This window comes from Urtica dioica, chromosome 6, assembly GCF_054948205.1.
Source record: "Urtica dioica subsp. dioica isolate 48M chromosome 6, U.dioica_male_clone48M_v1_H2, whole genome shotgun sequence".
NCBI lineage: Eukaryota > Viridiplantae > Streptophyta > Magnoliopsida > Rosales > Urticaceae > Urtica > Urtica dioica.
In genome coordinates, this window is record NC_142761.1 from 40,101,015 (window position 1) to 40,127,225 (window position 26,211).

The window sequence follows — 26,211 nt, forward strand, 5'->3', positions numbered from 1 at the left end:
ACATGACCGATTCTACCGCAGACTTGACAAACCGGCTTGGATCCACCACCACTCCAGTAGCCACGATTCGATCTACCACGACCACGACCTCCTCTGCCACCTCTGTGCACCGGCGATGAAGAGGCAAAGTTGGCATTAGGATTGAGGTTTTCATTTGCTTCAGGTTTCTTCCGATCTGTGGAGTGACTAGCCAGATTCACGGATTTGGACACAGAGGACTCGAGTTCTCGCATCCTAGTCTCAATCCGAGACTCTTGAGCAAGAAGGAGTGACTCAAAAGTCTCAACCGTGAAATCCTCGCTTCGAGCTGTTGTTGCTAGAACGAACGTATCGTACTCAGCAGGAAGGCCATTACAAATCGCATCCACATGAGCTCTCACGCTCACATCTTCACCAACAAGACTCAGAAGATCTACAGTGTGACGAACCTTGAGTAGATACTCATTCATTGACAATGAATTTTTCTTCAATTGTTGGAGCTGAGTCTGATATTGAGAGATTTTGGCTCGAACTTGAGCAGCAAAATAAACCTCGAGCGTACTCCAGATCTGAGCGCTTGTATCGCAGTTGATCATTCGAGACAGCACACCTTCACTCATCGATGAGAGCAGCCAAGAGACAAGTAGTTGATCTTGCTGCTCCCAATCGCTGAATCAAGGATTGACAGCTCCGATCTCTTTGTCTGATATAGAGAGAAACTGAATTGGAGCAGAGGAGATTCCGGTGAGAAATCCAGAAAGCTTGTAGCCTTTCACTGCCGCGAGAACTTGCTTTCTCCAAACCAGAAAATTATTGACGTCAAGCTTCACCGAAATTGCATTGTTGAACGCAATCGGAATGATTGTTCTCAGTGCTGTTGCAGACAGTGAACTTTCCTCCGTGGCCATTGACGATTGATCTTCGCTCGCCATTTTTTTTTTTTGAAAACCTAAAGCTCTGATACCATGAAAGGATTTGGGAGAGATTGGGAAAGACGAGAAAGAGAAAGCTGTAATTGTATATTCCAATCTCTATGTTCACATACAAAAGAGAATAGACAGTATTTATACTTAGGCCTATCAGGATGGAGAATGCCACATAGGCAGAGCAAATACAAATGACACAAAACCCATTTATACTCTGGTATTCTAACATCCTCATTTATTTTATTTTGTGGCATCAAACAAGCTTTACATATCTAATCTAACAAAGTATTTTATATACAATATATATATATTTTATCCACAATGTCAAATTTTAGTAAATATAATTTATAGGAAAAACTATACATTTGGGCATCGACTATTTTCTTAATCAATTAGTTTACAGTAACTATTGTCCAATTTTTCAAAGTATTATATATAAAAATTAGTCTTATTTGATAAGAGGGTTTTTCTATCTTTCTTTCTCTTTTAGTGTTTTTTTCGTATTAAAAGTGTATCTAAAAAAACAATATCATCAAAGTACTTTAAAACCATAAATCAATAAAAGGATGATCTAGGCATTTTTAAGATATATTTCACTTTATTAGATCAAAGACAACAATGGGAATTCAAAGCTTTTTCACTCTTGTTACCACGAGAAAAGCTAAAAATGTCATTTGAAAGTCGAAGTAGGAAAACGATTTGCTCGTAGAGAAGGATTATTTTTTCATAGGAAAAATTGACGTTTTTTATTCACGATTGTACTTGATGAAGATGGTCATCCTGATATAATCGATTAACACATTTGTCATCCTATCTCCAAAGCTAATGTAGTGACACTTACTCGGCCTTTTGTCGAAGTAGATACAAAGGTGGCGGTTTTAAGCTGTGCGGGGAATGAATCATGTGTCCCGACGGATTCTCTATGGCGTTTTACAAAGACTTTTGAGATCCTATTTATGTCAACTTCGTGGAAGTCTCGGAGGATTTTTTTGGGACAATAGTGTTGTCAACGACATCACAAATGAGAGCCCCGTATGCTAGAAGGTCGTAGATTGGTAATGAAATGTCTATGCACCTTTATTTGATTAAAATGATTCATTTTGTGCTAATATATCTGTTGATGAATATATTACAACACTTTCAAATGTAGTTTTGCAAGCATATAATTGTTAACTTGGTAATTTCAATAACAAATATATATCGAAACTCAGTATTTTATATTAATTTTGCCAATTTATATTTAAAATTTTCACACTTTTGGCTATTAATCTTGAGAGCTCAATCTTCTTGATGTTTAGTGTGTACACAAACACAATGGTTCATTTATATTGTACTTTTCTACAAAGTATTTTTTAATCTTTTTTACAATTTATTCTTAGATGTCAAGATGGACCTTAACCTTCAAATAATTAATATGTTACATAATTATTTTTTTTTTTTACATTACATCTTCAATTGATATTGGTTCGATTTTTTAGTCCCAATTGTTAATCAAAAATCGCATTATATGTGCTAATTGAATTTCTATTAATCACGAACGTAGCTATTCCTACCTAGTATATAAATAAAGGATTAACTACAAAATTCCCCCTTGAACAGTTATGCGATTCACTAAGTACCTCTTGAACTTTAAATCGTGTCAAACCTCCCCCCTGAACTCATAATTTGTTTCACTATATATTAGGGCGGCACAAAAAAACCGGTAAGACCGAAAACCGGACCGGACCGTTGGTTTTTAGACCGTTGGTCCGGTTTTAAACGGTTTAAAATTTCACCGGTCCGGTCCGGTTCGGTTTGAACTTTTAAACGGTCCGGTCCGGTCTAAAAATTTTAAACCGCGGTTTAGACCGGACCGGTTAGTATTTAAATAAAAAATTATTAAAAAAATATGTTTAAATTGGTCCGATATAAGACGGTCCGGTCTAGAACGGTCCAAAACGGTCTAAAAGAGAACCGGACCGAATATTATTTAAGAAAATATAAATAAAAAAGTATGTTAAAAGTAAAACGGTCCGGTTTAAAACGGTCTAATGGTCCAAAACGGTGCGGTCTAAAACGATCTAAATGGTCTAAAACGGTTTAAACCGGACCGGACCGTTTTAACCGGTTTGGTCCGGTCCGTTTTTTTTTCTTATTTGGTCCGGTCCGGTTTATTTTTTTTTTAACCGTTTAAACCGGTTCGGTTTGATTTTTTTACCGGTTTTAGACCGGACCGGACCGTGCACACCTCTACTATATATCCTTCCGTCTAATATTAGTGATGTTTGTCATGTTTTTGTACATGTGAAAATCACCTCGGGCGATGACGACTTTCAGGAGTTAAATAAACTCATATAACATCCATAGAACCTCATTCATGTGACACCTTGGGTGACGACTTTCGGGAGTTAATTAAACTTCTTCTTAACTTTCACTATGTCGAAACGCAGAACTCCTGGAATCCATGGATCACAACTTGAATGAATCTCTCGAACTCTGGTGATTTTGGGTTGAGAACTAGAGCGATTTTTTTGGGGAAGGAGGAATTAGGGATTCGGTATGATTTTGAGGACGATGATAAATCACGAAAATATATATATATATATATATATATATATATATATATATATATATATATATATATATATATAGGGTGGAGTTATCTTAATAATTTCTCACAAACTACATATCACGTGTAAAAAAAATGACAGACACATCACTAATATTAGACAGAAGGATATATTTTGAAACAAATTATGAGTTCAAGGGAGAGGTTGGACATGATTTAAAGTTCAGATGGTACTTTGTGAATCACGTAAGAGTTCAGAGGAGAATTTTGTAATTAATTCTAAAAACGATATTATTTACATCTATTTTGAGGATTAATCACAAGTTAATTAAACTTCTTCGTAACTTACACTCCTTCGACACGCAGAACTCCTGGAATCCATGGTTCGCAACTTGAATGAATCTCTCGAACTAAGTCCGGTGATTTTGGGTTGAGAACTAGAGCGATTTTTTTGGGGAAGGAGGAAATAGGGATTCGGTATGATTTTGAGGACGATGACAAATCGCGAAAAGAGAAATATATATGGTGGAGTTTTCTTAATAATTTCTCACAAACTACATATCACGTGATTCTCACGTGTAAAAAAAATGACGAACACCACTGATATTAGACAGAAGGATATATTTTGTAACAAATTACGAGTTCAAGAGGGGAGGTTTGACACGATTTAAAGTTACGAGGGTATTTTGTGAATTGCGTAAGAGTTCAGAGGAGAATTTTGTAATTAATCATAGAAAATAGAAAAGATATTATTTACATCTATTTTGAGAATGGTAAATTTCAATACCTCTTTTATATTTTTTTTCAACATACGAAAAAAAAAGTGTTTGATTAAGATAAAAATGCATAACGCTTTTTTTTAAAATAATAATAAATAAATTGGTGCAATTAAATGAAGTTATAAACGACAAATATCTCTAAAAAAAATAAGTTATAAACGACAATGAAAAAGAGAGCGAGAGTGGAAAACAAAATCAAACAAAAAATTAGCCGCTAGACGGTAATAATAATAAGTTTCCGCACATTTGCACTTGAAGAACTCTGAACTCGAGACTTCGAAAGAGAACAGTCTGGCTCGGCTGAGACGGACATGATTTCGAAGACGACGAAGCTTCTCCGTATATCGACCGGTAATCCTACTTCCTCTCCGCTTCTCAATTTCCGTTTCCGTAGCTCTGTAGATCCAGATTTCGTCCCCAAATTCGAACAACTAATCCGAACACGATGCGAGTCGAGAGACCTGTCCGTAGTGGAAGCCCTGGGCTTCTTCAACGCCATGGCCGATATGAGACCCATGCCCTCAATCTGGAGCTTCAACCGCCTTATCGGCTCTCTCTCGTCGGCGAACCAGCAATCCACCGCGGTTTCCATGTACACACACCTAGCTAGGTCTCGCCGTGGCGATTTCGAACCCGATATCTGCACTCTCACCATCGTCGCCAAATGCTTGCCCGTGAAATCGTGCTTCTCGGTTTTACCGATCGCCTTCAAGTCCGGTCTCCGACCCGACTCCCGAATGATGACCACTCTCCTCGACGGCCTCTGCAAGTCCGGCTCGATGAGCTCGGCGATCGAGCTCTACAAGAAGATGGTCAACCAGCGATTCTCGTTCAACGAGGCGACTTTCGGGACCATCATAAACGGGTTCTGCAAATCCGGGGAGACTCGGAGAGCTCTCTCGGTGCTGAAGAAGATGTCCGAGAAAGCCGGGGTCGAGCCCAACGCGTTCTGCTTCAACGCGGTCATCGACGCTCTGTGTAAAGAGAAACGGGTTGACGAGGCTTTAGGGCTTTTTCGGGAGATGATCCGACGGGGTATTCGCCCGGATGTTGTCGGGTGTACCTCGATGATCCACGGGTTTTGCAGCCTCGGAAGATTGAGAGAGGCGGTTTCTTTCTTCTCGGAGATTGACTCGGCTCGGGTCTCGTTGAACGCTCTGACGTACAACATCGCGATCGGGTCGCTCTGCGGGGCCGGGCGAGTCGACGAGGCCGTCTCGCTCTTCGATTCGATGGAGAAGAGGCGAGTCGAGCCCGACCTCGTCACGTTCAACTCGGTCTTCGCCGCGCTCTCGCGGTCGGGTCGGTTCGAAGAAGCCAACGCGTTCATCGAGAAGATGATCGGATCGGGGATCGCGCCCGACGCGATCACGTTCAACACGATGCTCGACGCTCTCTGCAAGAACGACCGGGTCGACGAGGCCTTGTGTCACTTCGAGGCGATGATCGGGTCGGGCCTGAAACCCGACGTCTGCGCTTACAATTCGCTCATCCACGGGCTCTGCAAATCCGGCCAGTGGAAAGAGGCCAGCGAGCTTTTACGCACGATGAAGAACCACTACGACGACGACGACGACGAAAATTCCGCGTCGACGTACGATATCGTCTCCGACGCGCTCTCCGAAATCGCTACGACGACGACGACCAACAAAACGGCCCGTGCGAGTCGGCGGGCCCACATAGCGACGTACAGCTCGCTGCTCGGGGCTCTGTGCCGGTCGGGCCGGCTGAGAAACGCCAACACGCTGTTCAACAAGATGGCGAGGCGGAGCGTTTTGCCGAATCGGACGACGTGCAACGTTCTTTTGGACGCTCTCTGCAACAAAGGGATGGTCGAGAACGCGCAGAGATTGGTCGACTCGATGATCGAGTCCGGCGACGAGAAGCCCGACGTGGTGACTTACGCGATTCTGATGAAAGGGTATTGTATGCACTGCGAGGTGGAAAAGGCGCGAGAGGTTTTTCGGCGCATGATATCGGTCGGGATTGTTCCGGATAAAGTGAGCTATTGCACTTTGGTGGTGGGTTATTTGAGGGTGGGAAAAGCTAACGTAGCTCTCAAGGTTCTCAAGAAAATGGTGGAGAGAGGAATGACTCCTGATCATGTAGCGCAGAGGCTTCTCCAAGAGAGTTTATGCCAAAAGGGTTGAATTATTTTTTGCCCTATAGATTTTATATCTAAGAAAAAACTTGGTTTAAAACTTGCTTCTTCTTATATAGCAAAGCCTAACATGATAAAAATTTGAAAAATACCAAAAATGTTTTAGGCCATGTAAGATTTCAAAATTTAAGAACTAATTTTTTTATTTTAACATAAACAGGTCTTTTAGCTATATAGTCATTTGACTTATAGCGTTGTATAAGAGCCATTTTTTTGTAAATAGTCCCCTCAACTTATTTACGGCATTAAAAAAGACAAAAAAAATCCAAAATAGGCGGGAATGTTTTTTGGTATTTTTTTGTCTTTTTGAGTGCCGTAAATAAGTTGAGGTGGTTATTTACAAAATGTCAGCTATCTAGCAATTCTTAGACTTTTGGTGACTTGTTTGGCTAATTTTTTGTTTTTTTAAACGGTATACATTTATTTCTATTTAAAAGCTGGTTCTTAAAGTCTGACCCCTTGGACATCCGCTGGAAGATGAGTTGAGGTGGGATAGAACGAAGAATGGGAGGTTTTTTCAGTGAAGAGGGCTTATTGGTCGCTGTGTCGAGATAGATTCAGAGGAGAGAACTAATTGGTGTGCAAGCTGTGAAAAGCAACGATTCACTTCTGTTGGAAAGTTGAATGATTGCTTAGCGCTCACAGGTGAAAAACGTTCACATATCTACAGTTTTCAAATCATAGGCTACTTTCTTTGCAGAAGAGATGTCCTATTTCAGAACTGTCCTGTTACCCGAGCTTGCTCTTTTTAGAAGGAGATCGGCGAGACAACTAGAGATTTTGACTCGATATCGAGAGCCGGAGATTCAAGGGCTGTGGAGGATTGTCTTTATTCAAGTTATTTTAGATTTCAAGGGAACACAATGGTTATGCTCATAATCTGTGTAAATGAGCTAACAATACCTTCTTTTTTTTTTTTGGCCACATCACAGCAAAGAATTTTCCATTGGTTGTGGTTGATGGTTTTATCTAGTTCTATAAATGCAGCTTTCTGAAAGAACAAAAATGGGTAGTTTTCTAATTTTATAAGCTCAGTGACTAATAATTAAATTAAATTGGGTAGCGAATCTAATTTCTTTGAGCCATAAATTTAGAGAATGTGGTTGATTGGCCATTATTTTAGAACCCTAAACAAATATTTGTCAAACTATTACTCATTTTACAAATCTCGTCAAATCAATCAAATTCATCTCATATTTTAAAATATCATTTCCTTGAACCAAATTCTGTACTTCCACGTATAATCTTCTCATTGCTCTTACTCGCATCAAATTAATCTTATATACAGCTCTTAACTTCTGATCCTATTTCGAGCATTAGGGTTTAAATTAAAACTGAGAGGAGCAGCAAGGATAGGCCATGGCAGTCAATCTAAGCAGGCCTTAACGGTTCTGATCGCATGACACAAAAACGACAGCAAAAGCATTGTCACTTCAGGGCTGAGCTGTAATTTCACACCAGAAACGACTCGGAACAAATTCGGGATTCACACGAGCCCCCAACTTGAACTGTTTTATCTCTCTAGTTGTTTCCGACACTATCTTCATTTTCTTGAAATCTCTCTGCATTAGAAAGTATACTTTGTGAACATATACCCTTTCTTTTTAGCCCTTTCAATCTTTCTTCTTCTTTTTGGAGTTTTTTTTTTTTTTCCCTCTCGTTATTCTTTACTATTTGACAGACTGTTGAAGCCGAAGTAAAACTTCTGGAACACAGTTGAAAGCTTTAAAAAAAAAAAATGGCAATATCATGATATTTATATGGTCAAGTTAAAATTGTACTGATCATAACCAAATAAATTAATTCAACAACCAGTTAGCGAATTTCGAACCGGAGTCCGAAATCTCATTCAAGCCTTTTCGCGTGGACTTTCCTCAGAATCCTCTGAGCTACGCTATTCGGCGTCAACCCTTTCTCCACCATGTCCTTGAGAAGCTTCAGAGCGGCGTTGACTCTTCCGACCCTCACGTAACCGTCGATCAACGTGCAATACGCCACCAAATTCGGAGAAATACCCGTCGAAACCATTCTTTCGAAAACCTCGCGCGCCTTTTCCACTTCGGATCGCACACAGAAACCCTTCATCAGTATCGCGTAAGTCACCACGGACGGCCTTATCCCGAACCGGGTCATCGTCTCGACCAACCTCATCGCCTCGACCATCATTCCCTCTTTGCTCAACCCGTCCAAGAGAACGAAACAAGTCTTCGCGTTTGGCGACACGTTCCGTCCCGCCATCTCGTCGAAAACCCTCGCGGCGTCTCTTAACCGTCCCGAGCGACACAATCTCCGGAGGAAAGATCCGTACTCGACGACTCGTGGCCTCAGATTCTCCCTAGCCATCTCGTCGAACAACGCGAGGGCTTCTTGAAACCGACCCTCCTCGGAGAGGGCGTCGAATCGGACGCTGTACGTCGCGCCATCTGGCGCGACCCCTCGAACTCTCATCCTCTCGAGGACCGCGTCGGCTTCGTCCCAGAGCCCCGATCGGCAAAGGCCGCGGAGAAACGAGTTGTAATCGCGGACGCCGGGTTTCGAGATCGCCTCGAAGTGAAGCGTCGCGTCTTTTTCTCGTCCGATCCGGCAGAGAGGGAGAGCCAACAAGTTGAACAACGCCGCCGAGCCGAGAGAATATCCGCGGCCGATCATGATCATCATCCAGTCGTAGAGCCGCGAAGCCTCTTCGAGCCGCCCGAGACGGCACATCGCGGCGATAACCGAGGCGAAAGTTGAAACGTCGGGCTTGACCGATCTCTTAGCCATCGATTCGAACTGCGACACGGCTTCCTCGAACCTCCCGTCCCTGCAGAGCCAGCGAATCACGATCGAGTAAGAGCGCGTGTCGGGTTCGGTGACGTCTCGGAAAAGGCTCAGAGCCTCGCGGATCTGTCTCTCTCTGAAGAGAGCGTCGATGACCGAGCTGAAACAGTGAGCGTTCGATTCGATCCCACCACCTCCGATCCCGGCCATCATTTTCAGGACCCAAACTGCTCTCCGAGTCTCCCCGGCCTTGCACAGAGCGTCGATGATGGTCGAAAATGTCGCCTCGTCGCAGAGACGTCTCCGATTCCTCGAAATCCTCTCGAAAAGCTCCATCGCCGAGCCCAGCGAGCCTTCTTTGCAGAGACCGGCGAGGAGAGCGTTCGTCACGTGGGAGTCGGGACGAAGACCAGTCTTGATCGCGATCGGAAGAACCGAGAAACCGGATTTCGCTCCGCTCGATCGGCACAGACACTGGATTAGGATCGTGAGAGTACAGATATCAGGTTGGAAATCGGACCGGCGAGACCTGGAAAATCGCGCGTACGTGGAAACCACGGCGGAGCACTGGTTCATCATCGACAGAGAACCGATAAGGCGGTTGAAGATCCAGGTCGAGGGCAAAGGCGTCATTTCGGCCATGGCGTCGACGAAGCTCAGGGCTTCGAAAACCGATAGGTCTCTCGATTCGCATCGAGTTCGGACCGATTTCTCGAACTCGGAAACGGATTCGAGCGAGGACGAAGAAGCGTTGGAATTATTCAAATGAGGGGAGATCGGAGTAGGGTTATTACCGGCGGGGATTTGGGAAGGTTTTATCTTCGCGATTATGTCCAGCCTCGTTAATAAATCGTTGATTCTCTTTCTCAAGCTCAGCTTAGCACGTCGAGTGAGTGTTGTCTTTTTCATTGCCCTCTTGTAGTATTTAGATTTGTATCTCTATTTTCTGTTATCCATTTTTATAACTACACTTTTGTCTGCCGCTCCGCGCGAAAGAGAGAAGAGAGTATATAAAAATAAAAATTGTGGGTTGGGTTGGGATTATCGACCTAAATAGATACAATTAATTTTTTATTTCGGAAAATCAACGATTAAAAGGTAAAACTAAGTTTAAAAAAAAAAAAAAAAGAAAAAAAAAAAGAAGGTAAAACTAAACTAAATTGAACCGATCATATCCAGTTGGATTAGGGTGGTTTTTTGGATTTTTTTTTACATGAAATCATGTATACCTTACATATGAAAAAAATGGTGGCAATAATACTCAATATTTTATCAAGATACTACTTATATATTAGACTTTTTTTTCTTTAACAAAAATACCACATGTTACCATTCTCTTTCTACACGACATCCAACGTAGTGAAGATTGAAGAGAAGATCGAAACGCCATTGATAACCCAGTATCGACGCTCGAGGGATTTCTCCAACCTAAAGTCTATTCGATTGCAAGTGGAGATTGACATAGATAAGCCCCTGTTTGGAGGATTCTCCTAGAGAATTCCTAGTTCGAGAGATGTTTGGGTCCAAGTGATGTTCAAGAGGCTTCCAAACATTTGTTTTGGTTGTGGAGTTATTGGCCATGAGAAGAAGTGTCAAAAACAGATGACAATGGCCTTCTCGTCGGAAGGAGATGGCATTCCACTGTATGGGCCCTGGATGAAGGAGGATGATTCAAAGAGAAGGACCCAGATGTTGACAGCACCGCCGATGGAGGGACCCAGATCCTAGTTTGGAACTACCGCGGTCTTGCGAGACCAAAGGCAGTGCAGGCACTATCCGCCCGCGTATGAAAGACGAGACCGGACATAATTTTTTTAATGGAAACAAAGATCTTGTCGGCTAGGATGGATACAATTTGAAGAGATTTGGTTTCACGAATGTTTACTCAATACCTCCAAGAAGAATGGCAGGTGGCCTTAATTTTTGGTGGCATGATGGAGAAGGCACAAAAATTGTGGAGGGAGACAAAAATCTAATAAAAGTAGACTATTGGGATAATGGCAATGGAGTTCAATAGAGGTAGGGGCTTTGTCATGCCCCACCTTATAGTGAAAAAAAAGACGGAATTCTGGAAAAAGACAACTGACCACTTCACCAAGATGGGAATGTCGTGGGTGTTGATAGGAGACCTCAACGCAATCCTAGACTGGTTAGAAAAGTGGAAAGGTCGAATCTTTCGACAAGCTGATGGAAAATGGCTGAACGAGTTCCTTGATAGAACAGATGGAATATACATGGAAGCCGATGGAGTTGGCTTTACATGGTCGAACAAACAGAAACTGGATGGGCTCTTGATTCGAGATACCACATCAAAAATTATTTATGTTAGAAATTCGGTTAACTATTTAAGTCTTCAAATTCCTCATTCTCGGGTGATTTTGAGAGCTTGATTGAGCCTCTTGTAAATGAAATGGTTAACTCGGCTCTTTGGAGTTTGGACAATTATGGATATACGGAGACGTGAGTTACTGCGAGGGAGATGTCCGTCCTAAAAAATTACAGTTCATATTGGAATATTGTGGGAGAGTCTTTATAAATTTTATCTGGATTTCTTTTCGGGAAAAGTATGGTTTGATCTTAGTATGTTTTGCTTATGTGGTGATCATTCTAGAGATCGGGGGTGAGGAAGCTTTCTATTAATTTTGACCTATAAACTTATACACTTATAGTTTTATAGTAATTATTCGGATCATTACATGTTCACAATAAGACTTCGGTGGGTCATTGGCAAGGCTTAGGTGAGATATATACACTTTAATTATTTAATTTTAGTCTCTTTTATCAATTCCATTTTATCTATTTCACACTTTCAAAAGTCCAATAATCACATCGATTTTTTAAATGAAAAATTATTTATTTATTTATTGTTTATGCATGTTAAAGAATACTATGAATTTTATCGAAAGACATGTGTTTAAGTTTTAGAAGTGAAAATAGAGATTGAGATCTACATGAGATAGATTAAATTTCTTGTTAGTTCAAATAAAATTAAAAAAGGAAAAAAGAATGAAGTTTTTTAAACTAAAGGATATATCACTTGGGAAAAGACTATTTTTTTTTTTACGGTAGGCTAAAAGTTGATTATTATGTAATTAGTGATTTTATTAAGAGTTAATAACGACAAAAATACTTAAAGTTTAAAGTTAAATACACTTAATTACCCATTTTTTCAATATTATATTTTGATTCCATTGTTACTGCTTATTTATAATGGACGGTTCAAATTTAACTACCACTAAAAATCATTTAAATGAATGTGTAATTCATTCATTTTTTTTATCAATACCATTTATTATTCATAAACAAAAAAAGAACTTAAACCCACGAGCACGTTGCTCTAAATTTCCAGCCACAAAAGGTTTAGATATGTGACACCGTGAAATTTGTTGTAAATAGCCAAATTTGTCATTATTATTGGGGGAATAACCCAAGTTTCATTTTATTAAGCAAATAGCTCATATTGTCGGCTCAAACCATAATGCTCTTGGTAAATTCACGAATAGGTTAATTTAATTAACATACTGGAGTGAGTTAGTTTAATTAATTAACTGATTCATGAAGGATTTGAAATTCACCAAAAATTTACAAAAATCATAACTTAAGTCAAGTTCGCTATTCAAAGCATTCAATTAATTAACCTAATTCCTAATTCAATCATTTACTAAATTAAATTTACTCACAAAAAAATTCAGAAACTAATCTAATTTTTTCAACCAATAAGTTAATTTAATTAACCTATAACTCAATTCCGCGAGTTAATTCAATTAACTTATTGCGAAACTGTTTCTTCTTCTTCTCCACCTCGGATCTCTCGCCACTCTCACTCCTCACCAGTTCGGCCGATCATTGCCGTACCTTCCCTGCGCCGCTAAGCAGCAGATCGCCTTCCCTTCTTCGTCTTGTTCCTCGGCGCCGTGGTCGAGCTGGTTCGTTCCGATGAGGTCGAGCATCACCGCCGTCGGTGAGGTCGAGCATCGACGCCGCGGAGCACGACGGAATCGACGGCGTCTATGACGGATCTCGATGGCGTCTGTGGCGGATCTCGCCGACGACATTAGGGATCTCGTCGTTCCAGTCCCTATCGGCGTTGGTGTGGAGGAGCGTGAATCGGACGAGGAGGAATCGAGATCCGAGCCGGACCACCAGTTGTTTGTTGATCGCTAACATTAGGCAGAGATTGAATCCTCCGATTTCGGGGAATTACTTCGGAAACTCGCTGTACATTTCTCTGTCACTGCGGCGATCGGAGTCCGCGGCGGCGGAATGGTGAGCGCGGCGGAGATCGGAGTCGGCGGCGGCGAGGGAGACTCGGAGGTCGTCAGAGAAGGAGAAGAAGAGCGGTTCTGGTTTGTGCGAGTTTTTAGTTAGGGGTAGTTTAGGAAGTGTCTAAAATGTTGGGCTATTTACTTAATAAATTGAAACTTGGGTTAGTCCCTTAATTTTGGTGGGTCAATTAGACTATTGAGCAAAATAGCTCATGTGACACCTCTATTGATGATTGAACAAAAACATGCACACAACAAAGTTACATAGGTTTCTTAAAAAAAATAAAAAGGCTACAGAGTCAAAGGCGAGTTAGCGAAGCTAAGGATGAGACTCAACGACCAAATCTCCCTGAAGAGGGATTACATCCACAACAACTCTTCCTCCTCTTCCTCCGTCGCAGCCAATAATTTTTTGTCGTCGTTTTTTAGGAAATTGGGGCTTTCCGGTCGCCGGATTCCTCATACGGCGTCCACTAACTCCAGGGTTAATTATTGGACTGACTCCAAGGTTATTCACAGAAGTTGTGAGATTCATAGTATTTATTTATTATTAATTTTTAATTCTTTTAATGATGTAAAAATAAATAATTTTTAATTAAAAAATTAAATAAATTGTTGTTAGTTCTTTATTTATTGTTAGTTTGATATATTTGTAATTTTTTTTAAAAATAAAGAGTAATAAAATTTTTCAATATTAAACTAAATGAAAATGTGTTGGAGGAGTAGAGAATGTAAGATAAGGATAAAGAATATATATATATATATATATATATATATATATATATATATATTTTTTTTTAAATATTATAAAAATATGGTATTTTTTTTTTTTATAATTTTGTTCATCTAATAATTTATATGTGTCATTTTATCATTTTTAATGAAGAAATAATAACGTAATAACAAATCGAAAATATTGAGTATTTGCGGCGCTGATAACTCTTAAATAAAAAATAGGGAAAATATGAACAGTATCTCTTCACTTTAATCGAAAAGCGCGATTTATACCCTCAGTTTTTAGAAATATCAAACATATCATTTCAGTTTAATATAAATGACATATATCTCCTCTAAAAATATGTTATATTTCAAATACCACCTTTTTCGTTTATTTTTTTACAAAAAATAATTTGAATTCTCAAAAATACCTTTAATAGAACAAATATTTATTCTATTTTATTAAAAAAAATTAAAACTTCTCTTATAAATACAAATCCTTAACTTTTTATAAAGAAAAATTTTAATTCAATTTATATATATATAAAATAGAAAATAAAAAATTATTTCATTAAGGGTATTTTGAAGAATTCAAATTATTTTTGTAAAAAAATAAACGAAAAATGTGGTATTTGAAATATAACATATTTTAGTGGAGATATATGTCATTTATATTAAACTGATATATTTGATACTTCTGAGCGTATAAATTGCACATCTCGATTAAATCAAAAGGGTACTGTGATATTTTCCCATAAAAATATAATGCAAGTATAAGAGTCTTATGCCGTCCAAAGCGCTTATAGACAAAATGACCCAGTAGAGTCCCGCTCTTTTCCTTCCACCGAGTCTCTCACTCTTTTCCTGTGTAATAAGCGAACGACGAACTGCGAATGAAAACACGCCCGTAATCGGAGGGCAAAATGAGTACTGTCGATAAGATGTTGATCAAAGGGATTCGAAGCTTCGATCCCGAGAACAAGAACGTTATCACTTTCTTCAAGCCCTTGACTCTCATCGTCGGTCCCAACGGCGCCGGAAAAACTGTACTCTCTCTCTATAGATTGCATGTTTTCACTATTATTCTTTGTCGAATCTAATCGATTTTTTTTTTGGCGGTTATGTCTGTGTTGGTGTTGATCAGACGATAATCGAATGCTTGAAGCTTTCCTGTACTGGAGAGCTTCCTCCAAATGCGAGGTCTGGTCACAGTTTCATCCATGACCCCAAGGTCTCTCTCTCTCTCTCTCTCTCTCTCTATCTCTCTCCGTGTGTGTACACTAAATGTTTGTGTGTGTGTTAGGTTTCCGGGGAAACAGAGACAAAGGGGCAAATTAAGCTCCGATTCAAAACCGCAGCAGGGAAAGATGTGGTCTCAATAAGGTCTTTCCAATTGACTCAAAAGGCTTCCAAGATGGAATACAAAGCAATTGAGAGTGTTCTTCAAACCATCAATCCTCACACTGGAGAGGTACATTTTGCTTTCCTTTTCATTCGCCCAATTTTCCTCTTTTAGCTGGTTTGGAATTTGCATTGAACAACTTGGAAGCATCGTTTGCTCTTTGCATCGTTATGAGCGATGTCGATCTTCTCGGTTCAATAACTTCTAGGACTTTATGCCTAGTGAAAAGTTTTGTTTCTCGGTCTTGATGAGTGTTTTTATTATCTCCCCAGAAAGTTTGTCTTAGCTATAGGTGCGCCGACATGGATAGAGAAATTTCTGCTCTGATGGGCGTCTCCAAAGCGATTCTGGAGAATGTGATATTCGTGCATCAAGACGAAGCGAATTGGCCGTTGCAAGACCCATCCACTCTGAAGAAAAAATTTGATGACATCTTCTCCGCCACACGGTATATGATTTAACTCTGCCGTTATTTTTGTCAAAATTAAGTATATGATTCTAGCGCATAACAAGTCTGAAATATATCTTTTTTTTCCAGCTCTTGTCATTTCTGTTTTTTTATTCTATGAATTTAGCTTAATTGGATTCGGATTACACATTGGCTTTCATGCATTTCAAATATGTGACCTTTGCTTATTGATTAGATATACAAAGGCATTGGAGGTAATAAAGAAGCTTCACAAGGATCAAAATCAAGAGATAAAGACCTACAGGCTGAAATTGGAGAATCTTCAAACACTGAAAGATGCAGCATTTAAGGTTTTTTTTTTTCATTTACTCTTCTGCGATATTCAGATATTTTGACTGTAGGTTCTAAGATGCTTGTCTGATTTCTTGTTTCTCTCTCTCTTTCCTAAAGATTTTGTGTCTCAAATTATAACTGGCTCATTAGAAACTTGTTATTGGTGGCCATTGCAAGGAATCAATGATTCATGTAAAAAAAATGCTTCATTTTATGAGGAGACGAAATTTGTTGATACGAAAATGATCAATAACAACTGCCCAGTATCAGATTAAATCAGAAAAGTGGCACAAGTAACTCTTTCCTATAATGAAGCTATTAAGGCTATCTATGTATTTATCTTCTTTCACGAAATCTCAAACTTGTTCTAACTAAAGGCCTCTTGTAAATGTCATTTTCTTTTACTTATACCAACCCCATTATCATCAGCTATGAAGGGATTGACCATACTCATCCTCCAAACGTATTTGCACATGTAAATCTCGATATTCTTTTTATATATTTATCATGAGGATGTTGAAGTAGATTCTACTTCCTAGGAAGATGGCTATTAAAGTGTATAAGTAAAATGTCATGATAATTGCTGTCAGGTCTGTACGGTTTCATTTCATGAACTATGTGCGGTTGAACTTTGAAAATTATGCTTCTTATACGCTTTGTTTTTCTTTAAAATTATATTCCTTAGATTAGTTTTGGAGCGTCATTTGCATGTCTTCTTTCTCAAATACTCTGCCACAGCATATGATCAATTGGATGTGTTTTATCGGTATATTGTGTTTTGAGTATTCAGTGAACTGCTTGATTCTTAAGTTAGACATAGTAATTTCTTCCGTTGAGGATTACTATCTTGGCTAATTTGATGTCTTCTTTCCTTTTACTTGCAGCTTCGAGAAAGCATTTCTCACGATCAAGAGAAAACGGAATCTATGAAAATTCAGATTGAGGATCTGCAAACTAGTGTCCAGGCCGTCGATGCTAAAATTCATGATACCGAGGTTACACTGAAAGAACTGAGAAAGCTACAAGAGCAAATATCGACTAAGACTGCTATAAGAGAAACCCTATACGAGGATCAACAGAACAAGTATGCAGCCCTTAAAGAGGAGATCGAAGGTCGTATTCTGTTGATATTTTAAGTTGTTTCTGCTACGATCTTCATTTTTTTTTGCCAATTGAGTACATATATCGATGCATCTTTTCTTTTCCATTCCTTTTTCTGGAGTTGTAATGACAATTCCCCCCTCGTTCATTTTCTGTTCGGCAGACACTGATGAGGAACTGGAGGAATGGAAATCTAAGTTTGCGCAAAGGATTTCACTTTTGGATTCTAAGATTAGCAGATTGGAACGGGAAATGAAGGACACAGATACTGATATTCCTATTCAGAGGAAAACAATCTCTGATTGTATTCGGGAAATCAGTAGGCTTGAAGCTGAAGCTGAAGTAAAATTTCTGGAACACATTGGAAAGCTTAAAAAATATTGCAACAGGATTATATTTTAATCCAATACTTTTGTATGCAGGCTCATATATTATTGAAGAAAGAGCGCGACACAGCAATTCAAAACTTATTTAAAAAACAAAATCTAGGCTACCTTCCGAATTCTCCGTTCAGCGATGAGGATGCTTTAAATTTCACAAACAAATTAAACTCAAGAGCGAAGAATCTTGAAAATGATTTGCAAGATAAGAAGGTGAACACACTGTATCACTTGGTCTTTAGTACATTCGACAAGAATATTCCGTGCTTTTATATGTGAAGGTTCTATTGTTTCTTTTCTATAATATAATTGCCTAGACCCAGCTTATGCTATACTAGTTGAGAACCCATCCATCTTTATGTCATATTGAAGCATTGATTGAGAAGAGTTTATATTTCAGAAATCAAATGATATTCAAATTAAAACGGCACGGGGCCGCTACGAGGATTTATGGGTTCATTGTAGTAATATCGAGGCGAAGCTGCGGGCTAAGGCAGAAGCAAAGGTTTGTATTTTGCAGTGTGAGTTGGACTCCCAACTGTTTATTGTTTCATGCTTTGAAGAATTCATCGCGTTAATGACTTCTGCAGAATGACCTTCTGAAACGCATTGAAAACAAGGAAAATGAGCTCGGGGATTTCGAACTTGAAAAATCAAAGTTCAAGGTGTCTAACATTGACGAGAAAGAAAAAAACATGGTGAGAATGACCTAATCATGTACCCTTTTTTCATCAATGTTGTTAACCCTTCTCTATCATTACAGAGTTCTGTGGTGGAAAAGAAGTTAAAGCAGCTTAATGAAAGAGCATTTGACTCGAATATAGAACAAAAAAAGACTGAACGGTATAGCGTTGAGCAAAAGATAAAGAATCTTGATCAGGAGAAAGATATCATGGCTGGCGAGTCTAAAATTAGACTTGAACTGTCTCTAAAGAGAGAAGAACTAGAGAGTCAGAAAAAGAAACACAGAAAGCAGTCAGTGATCTCTCCCTTGCGTATTTTGTTGCGTTGTTATTATTTCTTATGTTTTTAAACTGATGGCCTTTTTTGGCCCTTTTTTCTTTTCCTAATCAGAATTGATGATTGCAAAGAAAAGATAAGAGCAGTGCTAAAAGGAAGGCTTCCTTCTGATAAGGACTTGAAAAGTGAAATTACTCGAGCCTTGAGGTTGTCTTCAAATTCCTGTGATCTCATTTATTGAATTCTCGCTCCCGTTTGTTTTAATTTAAAATTTGTGTGGAGACATGTGAAAGCCTTCGTGTGATTCAGCAATGGAAAGAGTTCACCGACACATTTCCAATGCTAATGAAAAATGTTAAAATTGGGTCATCCGTTCTTTCTCTTCCATGAACTCTGGAAGCTGGGATTATTTTAGAGCGATAAAGCTCTTCTCTGAACGATACAAGTTCTTTATCACTTGCCTTTTCTACTTGAGAAAATCGAACTCTACTCCTCCAAGAACATTGCAGATCAGCTATCAGCCTAAGCCTTTAGTTTTCTTGTTTGATCTTTGACTATTCAAGCTTGGATTATTTATAAAGTTATTTTTTAGCTGTTTTTTCCTTCTAGAGCATTGCACGGCAGTCTCTGATTTTGTTCCTACTCTTACTCAATTTTTGTGGTTTTATTTTGGAGTTGGATACTCTTAAGGCTGAACTGATTTCAAGCTTTCTGCAGTGCTGTTACTAAAGAGTTTAATGATTTGAACAACAAATCTCGTGAAGGGGACAAGGAAGTGAATAATTTGCAGATGAAAGTACAAGATGCCAATAGCAACATTTCTAAACTACGCAAAGAAGCTGAATGTAAGTATTAATATCATGAGAAGCTAGTTTAAATATTTTAAGCAAACAGGCCTTTGACAGTATAAATAAAATCGTCCCTGTTTCTTTTAAAAGATATTTTTTGAACCAAACAGTTTACATCTTGGCTCTCATTTAGCTGTAACCAAAGTTACAAAACAAGTGACAGTAATATTTGACACCAGGTAAGACTGTATCTCATTCTTCGGGGACAGTCTATCTTACGTTTTATGTTTGCTTGGGGATTCTACCCAATCAAGCAACCTAGTATGTCAGCTTGAGTGCCCTGCTATACGTTGTTAAAGTAATAACTATTCTTTCTTACTTAATAGTAGCGCAGTTAAGACATTGAGTCCTAAAAACTTGCTTTAAGATGCTTAACATGATCACTTTTCTGTACTGCACTGTAGCAAAGAAGAGAAGGATTGAATCAAAAATCGAGTCTTTGGAGAAACAGTCTCTTGATATTGATTCCTATTTGAAAGTGTTGGAGTCGGCTAAGGAGAAAAGGGATGTCCAGAAAAGGTTTTTTTTTTTTTTTTTTAAATTATTATATTCATTTCTTGTTTTTTGTACTGCTAAGTAGTGAGAATCTTTGTCAAATGCGGTTTATGCTCTTCTGATAGGAAGATAATGACACCATTCATGCTTTACCATTTGTAGCAAATACAATATTGCCGATGGTATGAGGCAGATGTTTGATCCATTTGAAAGAGTTGCCCGTGCTCATCATGTTTGCCCATGCTGCGAGCGATCTTTCTCTGCAGAAGAAGAAGATGACTTTGTCAGAAAGGTTATTACGTATTGATGCTCAAGACGCAAATTCGATAAGAACACAATTAGATATATTTTTATTTATCTAGGTCCTTGCATCACTTAAAAAGGCTAATTGCGCCTTTATCAATTTCTGAATAAACTACTAGCCAGCAGAAACAATCTCTGTTATGCTAAATTGAAAAATTCAGGAACAATTCTAATAAGACAATTATAAGGAAAGTATGTAATATTCCTAATTTTAATTGATAGTAATAGAAAAAAAAAATCTTATCCTCTTTTGTGCTTTATATTTTAAGTAATAGATTTACTACGTTTTTCAGAAGAAATTCTGAACAATCTTATGTGTCTTCTGGGTAACAGCAAAGGGTCAAGGCAACAAGTTCAGCTGAACATATGAAAGTGCTAGCGGTAGAGTCTTGCAACGCAGACTCTTATTTTCAGCAGCTGGACAAGCTTCGTACGGTCCATGAAGAATATAGAAAAATTGTGAAGGAAACAATCCCAAATGCAGAGAAAGAATTAGAGGAACTTACAGAAGAGCTGGATCAGAAGACGCAGGCCCTTGATGATGTAATTCTCGATCCTGGTACATGTAGTATCAAAACATACGATTTTACACCGTTAAGTTCGGTACAGTACACTTAACAATGTACTCTTACCAGAAGCTAAATTGGAATCTAGCTTGTTTTGATTGCAATAGGTTTTAGATGTTGTTTGACCAGAATCATATGAACTTTCAGGTTAAGATCATTGAGTGGAACTACAATTTACTGCTACTTTTCAGTTTCACTGGACACAGAAACACTGTGCTTGCTGAAGATCTCTTACCAAAAAATTGTGATAATTCATTCCTATGTGATAATTGCTTTCGTATGTGTCTTTTGGCTGTGTGGGAACTGGTCCAAGGGATTTATTTATTACTCTTTTAACGTAACTATTCATTCAAGAAACTATTTACTGCGACTTACTAGGGGATAAATTGTTATTCTTGGTTTTTGAGTGCAACAAAGTATATAAGGTTTCGTTTTTTTTCGAGAAATAGTGTATTTAATTTGAATATATGTATATATATATATATATATATATATATATATATTTTTTATGACTATGAACTGGCAACCATTTGGGTCTGGCTGAAGGTACTTACCCAATACCTTACTGTTTTCTTTTATAGGTACTGGCTGTTTTAGCTCAAGTTCAAAGTGAAAAATGCTCTATTGAGGCTGTGGCTGAACCCATTGGAGATGCTCATAAGCTATTCCAAGAAATACAATCCTCGCAGGAATATGTCAATGGATTGGAGAGTGATCTTAATTATCGAGGGCAAGGAGTAAAATCCCTGGAAGATATTCAGTCTGAATTAAAAGCTTTACACGATCACAAGTATGCAATTTATTTCGGGAACGTTATACGTACATAAGTCTTGTTGGTTATATAGTTGATTGTGTAGAAATACTGGACTGTTCTTACTCCTTGAACACCCTTTGTCTTCTGTGGCAATAGAGATCATTTGGATAAGGAGGTGGAGAAGCTAATGGAAGAAAACAAAAGAATGTTAGAGGATGTATCGGATAGTAGAGCACGATTGAACCTCCTTATGGTGGAGAAGGAGAAAGTAGCTAATGTATTAAGAGGCATGGAAAAGGCGAAAGAAGAGCTAGAAAGTTTGGCTGAAGAAAACAATCAACTCGATATCGACATTAAGGTAGACTTTTCGCTAGCTATGATGCAAATTCCCTGTGGACCTGATTTTTTCATCTTTTTCAAAATAGAGTTGCCTTGTCAGAGGTGCCACCTCTTATTCTGTCACTGATTTGCAAATTGTGTAATGTTAAAGAGCTCTAGGCTAACCGAGAGCGAAAATTATTTAACATCACTACAGTTAGCGGGAATCCACAAAGAGATGCACGCTAACTAATCGCTAACAGATCCCTATATCCTGGAAAATGAATTTATACAGAGAATAGCTTCATGCGTTTAACAGTATGTAATTCACCAATATTAGGATTTGGAGATGGAGCTTGGTCCTTTGGCAAAAGAGAAAGATAAATTGCTGATTGATCACAATGAACTTAAAGCCAAACTTGAAAATGAATTAGAAGAGCAGGCAGAGCTAACGAGGAGTTATCAAAGGGAGCTTGATCCAATCCTTTCACTATCTTCCAAAATAAACAAGTAAGCTCCATGTATCTGAGCCATGGCCTTTCCATGATTTATTTATTTGTTATTTTAATTATTTTACTAAACATAAATGTTTTGTTTTTCAGGGAGGATGAGTCAAAGAAAGGAGAGACATTGGAGGAACTCCACAAAAAGCAATCAGAGTCAGAATCTAAGCTTCTAGGTTGCGAGAAAAGGAAGCGTGAAATTTTGACTGAGCTTAGCCAAAGCAAAGATTTGAAGGCGAACCAAGGTGGTTTACAACGGAATATTGAAGATAATTTGAATTACCGGAAGACAAAGGCTGAAGTTGATCAACTTTCCCATGAGATCGAATCACTTGAAGAGACCGTAGTACAAATAGGTAACAAAAAATCGGCCGAAAGTGAACTCTCAAAGCTCTGTTTGGAAAGAGACCGACTTCTTTCAGAGGTATATACGAATCTCCTGAATGTTGTTTGATAGACTAGCTTACTACATATTGATGATGGTAATTTTGTCTGTGGGGTTTGTGGCATTCAATTTGTTAAATGACAGTTATAGTCCAAACTCATTACATAAAGCTTAATCTTTCTAATATACTGTTTTGAACAAGGGAATATTCGCCCGTGAAACACGAAATTGAATAACTGTAAATGGGGACCGTATTGAATTCGAAATAAAAGAAATGAACACGTACACCAGGCATTCCAGAGGCCCGATTCTCTCCTGAATGAAGTAGAGCTCTACAAAAAAATGCTCAAGTTCTGTCCCCTAATTACCGCACAGCTCATTCGAGCCGTGCCTAGTCAGGACAGTACTAGCTAAGTTGTCATCGAATCAAGAGACGTAACACTGCACCTCAGTTACTGGTCTACAATCCTGGTTAGGTCTGTCAGAAAGATGGTAGTTTAGGAGACAAGTTAAGAGGTGAATGGCTGGGGAGTTTCTAATTTTATCCTGGGTTGTCCGGTAAACTTTGTAAAATAAAAGAGCTCCCTGCTGATCCCTCTACATATTTCTATGGCTCTTACGACGCTGATATAATTATTGACTGTTTCTTTAAAGAAACCAACCTTTTACATATTTATACTTTTTAGTTATGATTTTATATATTTTTTTTTTTTGTGTAGCTGTTTTTCATTTATGAGGAAGCACTAAACAGCTTTGTGCATTTACTTCTATAATCTTTGAAGGTAAATAGGTGTCGAGGAACGATGTCTGTTTATCAAAGCAATGTTGCAAAGAATAAGGTTGATCTAAAACAGGCGGTATACAAGGACATCGACAAGCGGTACTTCGATCAGCTTATCCAGCTTAAGGTTTCAAAACAATATTTCAAAAAGCCTAAATTTTTTTGCATTTTTACGATTTTACTCTTGGAAGAAACATTTTGTGAACCAAACTTCTGTGACAGACTACTGAGATGGCTAACAAGGACCTGGACAGATACTACAACGCGCTCGATAAGTAACTTCCTGAACCTTATAACTATTACGCCGGTGCCTTCGTTCTCAAGTAAGCTATCATATTTTCTCCTTAGGGCACTCATGAGATTCCACACAATGAAAATGGAGGAGATCAACAAAATCATCAAGGAGCTGTGGCAACAGACATACAGAGGACAAGATATAGATTACATAAGCATCCATTCCGATTCCGAAGGGGCCGGAACTCGATCTTACAGTTACAAGGTGCGTTGTTTATGACCTTTTTTTTGTGTTTTCTTCTTCTTTTATTGTCTTCATTTCTTGTATCTTTCTCCGTCCCTTCATTCTGTCACGCTACCGTTTTTCGTATTGCATTCTGTAGGTTGTTATGCAGACTGGTGATGCTGAGCTGGAAATGAGAGGAAGATGTAGCGCTGGCCAGAAGGTGAGGGGCGTATTATTTTTACGCTAAAATGATTTCTCAGATGTTTACATTATTGGGGTTTTATGATAATAAGTCGATATGCGATGATTAATACAGAATACTTTAAGAGGTTATACTAGTTCTTTAAAGATTTATAGAAAGGGGAGGGATGAAGAGAGAATTCGATATCGTGAAAATTTTCTGAGAGAGATTATAGGAAGAAAAAACTTCCGGAATCTATTGTTTGTGATTCCCTCTTGCATATCAGTTTGTACTATGTATCATTATGTCAGACGAAGATTTAAGCATTGTCATGTCTTATATTTCAGGTTCTAGCTTCTCTGATCATAAGGCTCGCTTTGGCGGAGACATTTTGCTTGAATTGTGGAATACTAGCCCTAGACGAACCAACCACGAACTTGGACGGTCCCAACGCCGAGAGTCTCGCCGCAGCACTTGTCAGGTAACCAACGTGCACGACAAAGCTGATAATATATCCGGTCTGTGTATTGATCTTAATCGGTTATTTTATGTTTATAGAATAATGGAGGATAGGAAAGGGCAGGAAAATTTTCAGCTGATCGTGATTACTCACGACGAGCGCTTTGCTCACCTAATCGGTCGACGCCAACACGCCGAAAAATACTATCGCGTCGCCAAGGATGATTAGTACGATTGCTTTAATCGCCTCTAGATTCTGTCTACGTTTTTATTATTATTATTATTATTATTATTATTGTTATTATATGCAACTGAGTTTTTTTTTTTTTTTTTTTTTTTTTTCAGCCAGCACAGCATAATTGAAGCCCAGGAGATATTTGATTAAAGCTAATCATGTAAAGAACTGAATTAAAATCAAAGTGACCGTTTTGCTTGCTTTTCTGTGTATTTATTGTCTGAAATTTGAACGGTGAAGAAGCTGTCAATTTCTTAGACTAACAAAACTGTTGCTAAAATATTTGATTCTCGGAGTTGGTCTGTTGGTCTTATTCGAGAACTAGAGGGTCAATTTGGTTAGAGAACGTTTCTTGTACATTTCTGGTGGTGAAAGAGTGGCTGGTAGTGTACACGTAGATAATAATCTAATCTTCAACTCGTTGACTGGGAGGACAAAATGATGAGATTAGATTTGTTATGCCCATTATGAACCAACACAACATCTGGGACAAAATGCGTTTTCTTTGAGCATAAAACTTAATGAAGTGAAAGACAGGGCAAGAGGGAAATAGCCCATTGATTTATTGATGTTTAATTTGGTGGACGCTTGACAACCAATAAGGCAAAATGAAACAAACGAAGAATAAGAAGCAAGGAGGAATACATTATCACCTCTGCGGAAAGACTTATTCATCCATTTCGGCTCTAAAATCATCATCTTCTTTGTGCCGATCTCGTAGGAGTATTTTCCGCCGGAGAAGAAAGAAGAGGGAAGAAAAGGAATATGAGAGAAGTTAGGGCATTTGAATAATTGATTAAAAACATGTCCAAAAGTGGAATAAAAGCTTTTAAATGATTGGAATAAGTAGAAATTTCAGAGTTACCTCGTTTTTTAAAAAAAAAGTCATTCGGAAAATCTCACTTCTCATTCTTATTTCTCGAGAATACTTTAATTTGATAGTATTTCTCTTGTTTGAGTTTTATTTTACTTTTTTTTTTACTGTTTTATTTACTTTTCTTTAGTTTAATTGTTTACAATTTTATTCAAGCCGACAGCTATATTGCATGAAATTTCAAAAAATAAGGTATTTGTGAAATCATTGAAAAAATGGAGCTATTCAGAACTTTTCATCTTGGGCCTTGGAAAGCTTTTAAACAAAGCCCAATAAATGCCACTTTGACAAATTGGCCCAGTAAAACCGGGTTTAGAGGATCCAAAACC

General features: G+C 38.5%; 3 protein-coding genes across 3 annotated transcripts; 2 read left to right on the forward strand and 1 right to left on the reverse strand.

Annotated features, from left to right (window-relative positions):
* Nucleotides 1-4,495: 4,495 nt before the first annotated feature.
* On the forward strand, nucleotides 4,496-6,531 carry LOC149394107 (uncharacterized). Its single transcript, XM_089616356.1, has one exon. It carries the CDS (start codon nucleotides 4,544-4,546, stop codon nucleotides 6,380-6,382), a length of 1,839 nt encoding a protein of 612 aa, XP_089472482.1. The 5' UTR covers nucleotides 4,496-4,543; the 3' UTR covers nucleotides 6,383-6,531.
* A 1,586-nt stretch (nucleotides 6,532-8,117) lies between these two features.
* Nucleotides 8,118-10,172, reverse strand: LOC149394108 (putative pentatricopeptide repeat-containing protein At3g05240). Its single transcript, XM_089616358.1, has one exon. It carries the CDS (start codon nucleotides 10,060-10,062, stop codon nucleotides 8,239-8,241), a length of 1,824 nt encoding a protein of 607 aa, XP_089472484.1. The 5' UTR covers nucleotides 10,063-10,172; the 3' UTR covers nucleotides 8,118-8,238.
* Nucleotides 10,173-14,934: 4,762 nt separating this feature from the next.
* RAD50 (DNA repair-recombination protein (RAD50)) lies at nucleotides 14,935-25,543 on the forward strand. Its single transcript, XM_089616348.1, has 27 exons — nucleotides 14,935-15,181; nucleotides 15,280-15,366; nucleotides 15,439-15,606; nucleotides 15,810-15,985; nucleotides 16,182-16,296; nucleotides 17,164-17,392; nucleotides 17,544-17,722; nucleotides 17,803-17,973; nucleotides 18,161-18,265; nucleotides 18,351-18,458; nucleotides 18,524-18,735; nucleotides 18,835-18,927; nucleotides 19,438-19,565; nucleotides 19,973-20,087; nucleotides 20,226-20,355; nucleotides 20,700-20,909; nucleotides 21,514-21,722; nucleotides 21,843-22,044; nucleotides 22,345-22,514; nucleotides 22,607-22,931; nucleotides 23,675-23,800; nucleotides 23,896-23,948; nucleotides 24,022-24,172; nucleotides 24,291-24,353; nucleotides 24,662-24,795; nucleotides 24,873-25,001; nucleotides 25,119-25,543. The coding sequence occupies exons 1-27, from the start codon at nucleotides 15,059-15,061 to the stop codon at nucleotides 25,156-25,158; spliced, it is 3,951 nt and encodes a 1,316-aa protein (XP_089472474.1). The 5' UTR covers nucleotides 14,935-15,058; the 3' UTR covers nucleotides 25,159-25,543.
* The last annotated feature ends 668 nt before the right edge of the window (nucleotides 25,544-26,211 follow it).

What these genes read in the sequence shown, in the direction of transcription:
- LOC149394107 (XM_089616356.1), top strand. Translation starts at nt 4,544, where the DNA reads ATGATTTCGAAGACGACGAAGCTTCTCCGTATATCGACCGGTAATCCT.
- LOC149394108 (XM_089616358.1), bottom strand. Translation starts at nt 10,062, where the DNA reads ATGAAAAAGACAACACTCACTCGACGTGCTAAGCTGAGCTTGAGAAAG.
- RAD50 (XM_089616348.1), top strand. Translation starts at nt 15,059, where the DNA reads ATGAGTACTGTCGATAAGATGTTGATCAAAGGGATTCGAAGCTTCGAT. An exon ending in AAAAGGGATGTCCAGAAAAG is followed by an intron (nt 20,088 to 20,225) that starts GTTTTTTTTTTT and finishes TACCATTTGTAG; the next exon opens with CAAATACAATATTGCCGATG. An exon ending in GAGACCGACTTCTTTCAGAG is followed by an intron (nt 22,932 to 23,674) that starts GTATATACGAAT and finishes TAATCTTTGAAG; the next exon opens with GTAAATAGGTGTCGAGGAAC.